At 33.2% G+C, this 6,686-nt stretch overlaps 1 protein-coding gene across 2 annotated transcripts in view; it reads left to right on the forward strand.

Annotated features, from left to right (window-relative positions):
* The window catches only part of LOC117168173 (COMM domain-containing protein 2-like), a 150,483-nt gene that overhangs the window by 40,412 nt on the left and 103,385 nt on the right, over window positions 1-6,686 (forward strand). For both annotated transcript variants that reach the window (XM_033353615.1, XM_033353617.1), the window contains exon 2: window positions 2,656-2,733. In XM_033353615.1, coding sequence (XP_033209506.1) covers window positions 2,656-2,733 — 78 coding nt within the window. The remainder of the gene's footprint in view (window positions 1-2,655; window positions 2,734-6,686) is intronic.

Raw genomic sequence — 6,686 nt, forward strand, 5'->3', positions numbered from 1 at the left:
AAGGGACCTCCCAGCCGTTCCTACTAAGGTTTGTCAAATTCAAGAATTTCTGACAATAAGAGTTTCTCACGCTTTCTCAAGAATTTGGAGTTGAAAAACTGGTAGAGTCTAAACATAAAAAGGGGACTTTCGATCTGCGTTTGAATCCATTGGAAATGTCTTGCTTGGGATGGATTTTGGATTTATGGCTTACACATGTTCGCCAGACTCGGCGGTATCTGGAGAACCTCTTGTGGACCGCACAGGATGTGCTTTGTTTCCCTGAACCGAATATTTCGAGGAGTCAAGCTTATAAAATTCTGAAGGGTGGGCACTTAATTTTTAGAACCTTCCCTCTGCACTCTCACCTTCCAGGAAAATTTTAATAATTGGCATCAGTAGAATAGGTCTTAGGGGCCAGTCGCCGCGCGAAAAGACCGTTGAGAAACCAGCGGTCATTTTCAACGGTAGCCGAATGGTCCCTTTCAACGGCCTTTCAACGGTGTCCGAACGGTGTATTTTCGTAAGGGGAGGTTACGAAGTGGTGGACGTATGGAATTTTAATGCTAAAACTTCCCGAAATGGAGGTTTCAGATTTGTGTCTAAGTTTTTTTGTTTGTTGTGGGTTTTAAAGTTATAGGTTATCGACTTCAAGGTTATTAAGCTATGAAGGCATCGGGTTGTATGGCTTAAGGGTTGATATTGCTGGGTTTTATAGTTTTAAGTGGTTTTGTGAGGTTAAAAAAAAACGCTGATGTGATGGGGCAAAACGGGTTTCGGATTCGGTTTCAGCGACCCAAAAAAATATAACCCAGTTGGTCCGGTTTAAGGAACCCTCCACTCATTTTTTGTGGTCCTGTGTAATGGTCCACTGGATTTTTTGTCAGTGAAGGATATTAAAGCTAATGTACCCAAGTATTTTCGTTCCAAAAGTACTTATTGCTTAATAACTTGACAAAACCTGAATTTAACGAGAGGATAAAATGGGATAAATATGGATCAGTGATTATTGACGAGAGAGGTATTGACCATTCTAACATTACAGATCTGATTAAGGATGCATTAGGGCAGACATGCCCAGCTTGGGGAGAGAGCTAGATGCTCTCTTCTTCGACAAAAGCAGCACCGCAGATAGGAAATATCTGTTAGGGTGCTTGGGGCGACTAACTTTTCAATAGAAATTTGTAATGGTGACTAGAATTTTAATTATTTTATGTAAAAAAAAGGTAAAAAAAGGTGATACTAAAATATTCAATAATGTACATTTGTACAAAAAAGATAAACTTTGTACAATTCTCTTTTTAATTACATTTAGTGTCAATAACTGTAAAAATACTAAAATAAAGTAATTTAAACTCTAGTCACTATTACAAATTTATATTGAAAAGTTAGTCGGCCCAAGCACCCAGACAGATATTTCGTATCTGCGGTGCTGCTTGAGTCGGAGAGGATAGCAACAAACACGCGTCTACTACAACTCTCGCTCTACAGTCGAAATAGTTGTAAGCGCAAAACATCTGTTCCTGGCGGGAATTTCCCCAGACTGGGCATGTCTGCATTAAGGTATAGAAAAAGTTTTAATCCTGGCAGGAGTCACTTTGCCCGTATCCTTCAAGAGATTGGCACCCCACGAGAACTCGTGAAAAATCAAGAATATTTTATTCCTGCTAAATAAATACAATGAGATGTAAATAAACGATCACTCTGGAATTAAGTATCTGTTATAACAGACGATGAAACAACTGATGATGAAGCGAGGTCTGCCTAGTGGCAGTCTATCTGATTACATGAGCTGTACGAGACAGAGTATCACTTAAACAGGTGTTTGATTGGCTGAAATCCTAGGATGCATTCACTTTACACCCACCGATTCGATGAAAATTTAAGAGAGCTCATTATACGGTCTATATGGAAAGTGAAAAGACTATTGAAACCCATACAATGGGCCGCCTTGAAATTTTCGTCATATAGGTCACCGAAAAGTAATTGCATCATGAGACTTTAGTAAATTAAACACGCATGCGCGTAATATGCTGGCTGGGCGAGGGGTAGGCACCATATAGTGTGGTAAGGGGGCTAAGGAGTAGTGGAGGGGGAGGCGTCTGCCTTGAAATTTTCGTCATATAGGTCACCGAAAAGTAATTGCATCATGAGACTTTAGTCAATTAAACACGCATTGCGCGTAATATGCTCGCTGGGCGAGGAGTGGGCGCCATAGTGTGGTGAGGGGGCTAAGGAGTAGTGGAGGGGGAGGCGTCTGCCTATAGTGGATCCTTACTTCTAGTGAGGTCCGTATTCTCCATGCTTGTATTAAGTTTGCTTAACATTCTTTGCAAGTCTTCGATTGACTTTACCATAACAACGTTATCTTTTGCGCCCTGGCTGTCCCGAGATCCACACCCTCTTCTTGAAGAAGGGCCATTCTTGGACAGTCCATGAATATAATAAACAGCCATGAGGGCATAACGCGTCCTTGCTTCACACCTTGCTCACACCACTCACTTTGCTACATTCATATAATGTTTGTATTGCTTGTAGCAGCCATGCATTGGCTCCGCGTTCTTTCAGGACTTACTAAAATTTACGTCTATCCACCTTGTCAAACGCTTTTTCTAGGTCAACAAATGCATAGAAAACTTTTTTATTCAATATTATAAAATTGTGTTATGGATACAGTTTTGCAGGACTTCTGCAAATTAGCTTTGGATTATCTACAGAAAGGACCAAACTTGAAGTTTTACAGTTCCGCTGCACGTAAGTTTATACATTCGGTTTATACCCACATCACGGTCAACATTTTTAACGTTAAAATTGGTTTATTGTGTTAATTATTGATATATTTCCAGTTCTTCAAGTTTATAATAATTATAAATATGGTTCAAATGCCAGCGACAAAGATTAAATTAATATAAAATAAATTGACAAAAAGTTGTTTTTAAGGGTACGTTTGTTTCAGTTGTTATGTTCATTTGGAAAAAAGAAATGTATAGATACCTTTAATTTTGAACATTGATCCATAAATTATGCATGTTTTAATGCAATTAAATTTTAAAAGTTAATTATTTTAATATTTAAAGCTATTAGGTATTGAATTCAAATACGTTTAGTTTCTGGAACATATTAATTTATATTATTTTGAGCATCATACTAACTTGGATGACGCATTCAAATTGTCAAACCATTCAAATTCGGATATTTTCGATTTCCACGAAATTATGAAAGCGACAAAAGTGTTTGCATAATTCTTCGACGCTCGGTTTTAAACTTATACTCAATTTTATTATGTTTCATGTGCGATTGTAAATCAAAATCCAGAGACAATCTTTTTCTAGAGTATAAAAAAAAGATTGTAACTCTTGTCTATACAAATTGATATATTGCAATTATTCAATAGCATAACAAATACTTAATTGCTTGAAACCGAGGGGCTACGTACTGAGTATTCAGAGAGTCAAATAGTCGACTGCTGTATAGACCGTTAGAGTGACTACACAATGATCAATTTCATTGGGCCAGACTTCGGTTGATTCCACCGTAACCGAAGAAAATTTTTGATCAAATATTTGTTATGTTTTAATATTGAAATAATTGAGCTTTTGGATCGATTAAGGGCAAATGCATTTTTTCGGCTCGAGCGGTGTGAGATGTAGTTGTTTTTGAGTTTTGTTTAGAACATTAATAATAACATATAGGATCCTATGTAGGCTCCTATATAGGATCCTATGTAGGCTCCTATATAGAATCCTATATAGGAACCTATATAGGAATTTTCAGTAGGGGAGTAGACCTGGTGCGGATTTGCTATGAAAATTCAAATTTCATTATAACTTTCTGCTGAAACACAAGGATGCTCAATGAAAATCAAGAATATTTCATACAAGAAAATTATTCTGTTGCGAGAGAGTCAACATTGAAAATCCAAAAATCAGTTGAAGTTTTAATTTTTGAGTTATACAGTATTTAGATTGGAGCAATCAGGAGCGCGGCATAAGCAGATGTGCGTACGGGAGCGGGAGTCCAACCAAAGATAGTATAACCTAGATGCGGCGTAGTGGGGATAGAGTTATTAGCAGGTCAGGATAAATTAAGACGGCGCTGTCGGCGAAAATCTTAATTTACCCCGCTGTGCCTCTCTACCCGCTAAAGTATCCATCCCTCCTTAAAAGTTGTTGTAAGTAAAATGAGCGAACGATTCGATGTCACCGAAATAATTTTTCAGTAGATAATAGAGTTTTCTGAAAATATTACCCGACGATCAAGAATAATAACAAAAAATAAACAGATGCATATTTATCACTGATTAGAGAAATTAAATTCCGTTCAGATTTAACTATATACGTAAACTAGAATTTCCGTTTTATAACTTTTGTGTCGTATGCTCCGTTAATGTTTTAATTAAAAGACAGAATGATTTGCATAATAATTTGTTCAAAATTTCAGTAAAATTAAACACTATAATTTTGGTGTGAATTTTGCTATTTTAAATAACGTAATGTAAACCTTCATCCATTGAATATATTTGTAACTTTATAACAGAATATGATAGAGTAGAAACAAGAAAAGATAACGAAAGTTTTTTTATTCACTCCGAACTAATTCAAAATTTTTTAACTTCAAATGATTTACATATGGTATCTGAAATTTTACATTAATTGAAAATGGAATTTTTCTTCCATTTTCAGCACTTGAAGTTGATGTGATTTCATTAAGAAAGTTTTCATTTAAAAAATGTACGAGCCCTGTGCATCTGAAAATAAAATTGTGACCTCTTGCCGTCCTAAGTTGATTAGTTCCGAATATCTCCAGCGAGGCATTAGTTATCCCATCATTCCTTGTTTTTACATTATAGGGCATGGGATTAGACAATTTGTTAAATTTTGTAGGTAAATAAATTTTTATTTTCATGAAAAGACCTATTGGAATTAAATCAATTTTACTTATGTAATATTTCAAAACTGTTTTTCAATCCAATTATATAAATGATAAAGGGAAAACATAAATTTAAACGTCACCCAATAAACTTGCTAAAATAGAATATAAGATTTGAGTTTGAATAAAAATTTAAATATAAACCTTTCTATTTCCGAAAACACAATAAATAATATTTACATTAACAAATTATAAAAAGAATTTCGTGCATTTTTGTAAAGTATACAAGTTTAAAGCAGATTTAAAATGATTATTTTAGGGTTTAGCTTGTACTTACAATATTGAATATAATGTAATTGAAATTGAATTAAATTTTAATTTATGAACATGTAATATAAAAAAAAGTAAACAACTAAAAATAATTAACTGAATAAATTAAATTTTACAACAAATATATTTTTCAGGGGAACAAAATATAAATTATAATTTTATAAAACGCTCAAAATGTAAATAGAATCAATTTTCTAACGTCTGTGTTTTAAAATACATAATGATAAAAGATTCAAGAGAGTAATCAGAGCAATGATTTCTTATATTCTTCACTGATTATTAAATAACATTGGTCAAATATAAATTTAGTTAAATTCAATAAGTAAATTTAAACTCTATATTAATTAAAGTTTTCTTCGGGAAATTCTTTTTACATTTCATTATTAATAATATTTAGTATGTTTTCGAAAATAAAATTTAAAAATCATAGTTTACTTTTTATTAAAATTCAAATCTAAGATATATTCCACTTTGCCAGGATTATTGAACGAACTTATACTGAATATTTTTTCTTTAGTATTCATAGAAGATGGCTGGAAAACTATTTTGAAATGTTAAATGAGTAACATTGTTATCATTTCAATAAGGTATTGTATGAAAATAACATTTTGTTTACTAAAATATTTTTAAAAAATGATCTAGTCCCATTGCTTTCCATCAAAAACAGGAAGTTATGGGACAACTAGCGCCGCGCTGGAGGTATTAGGAACCAATGAACTTAATACAGTTGCGTGGTTAAGTTAAGATCTGAAATTGGAGAGATGCATAGGGCTGAACACTACTACATTTTTAATTTTAAGCCCTTCAAATTTTAAAGTCGGAAATTTTTTGTTATTTTATTTTTACTCATACTAATTGTTAAATCGTGAACAGTTTGATTTATTCGTTTGAAGTTTTTGAAACATTATGTACGTTGAATGGTTGCATTACAGAACTAGATAAGCAACATTTTTCCGAAAATAGGCTTTTTGCATGAAAAATTCTCAAAAAATTGAGTAGATATTTTCTTTAAAATATTCGTTCGAAATCAGATTTTTGATATACACTGTTAAAAATAACATTAACTTTAATATGCACATGTTCATGAAAATTAATATACTAAGCATATGAAATCGCCATTAAGAGCGCGTATATTAAATTTCATGTACATTCATGTTAATCACTCACGAGAAAAATCATATAATTTCATTTTTCACAAGTTTAAAATAAGTTTAACTGTAATTCTCGATTCTGAATAATAAAACATAATACCCTCTTTCTGTTAATCAAAAATTAAATTGGATTTCATGTCGAAAAGTTCAATCAAGCAAATAAATAACAGACTTAACCTACAATTAACTGTATTCGACTTAAATTTTGACCATTTAGAACGAAATTAGGAAAAAGTATTATCCGTACATTGCACTATCATTATACAGTCTGTCAAGTTAAAGCGTGGGTGGCTTTACTCGCAGTCGGTAAGGTGTATCGACATGATTTTGGTGTCAAAATATTAAGAAGAGCTCCCT

This window comes from Belonocnema kinseyi, chromosome 2 (genome assembly GCF_010883055.1).
Source record: "Belonocnema kinseyi isolate 2016_QV_RU_SX_M_011 chromosome 2, B_treatae_v1, whole genome shotgun sequence".
In the NCBI taxonomy this organism is placed as follows: Eukaryota; Metazoa; Arthropoda; class Insecta; order Hymenoptera; family Cynipidae; genus Belonocnema; species Belonocnema kinseyi.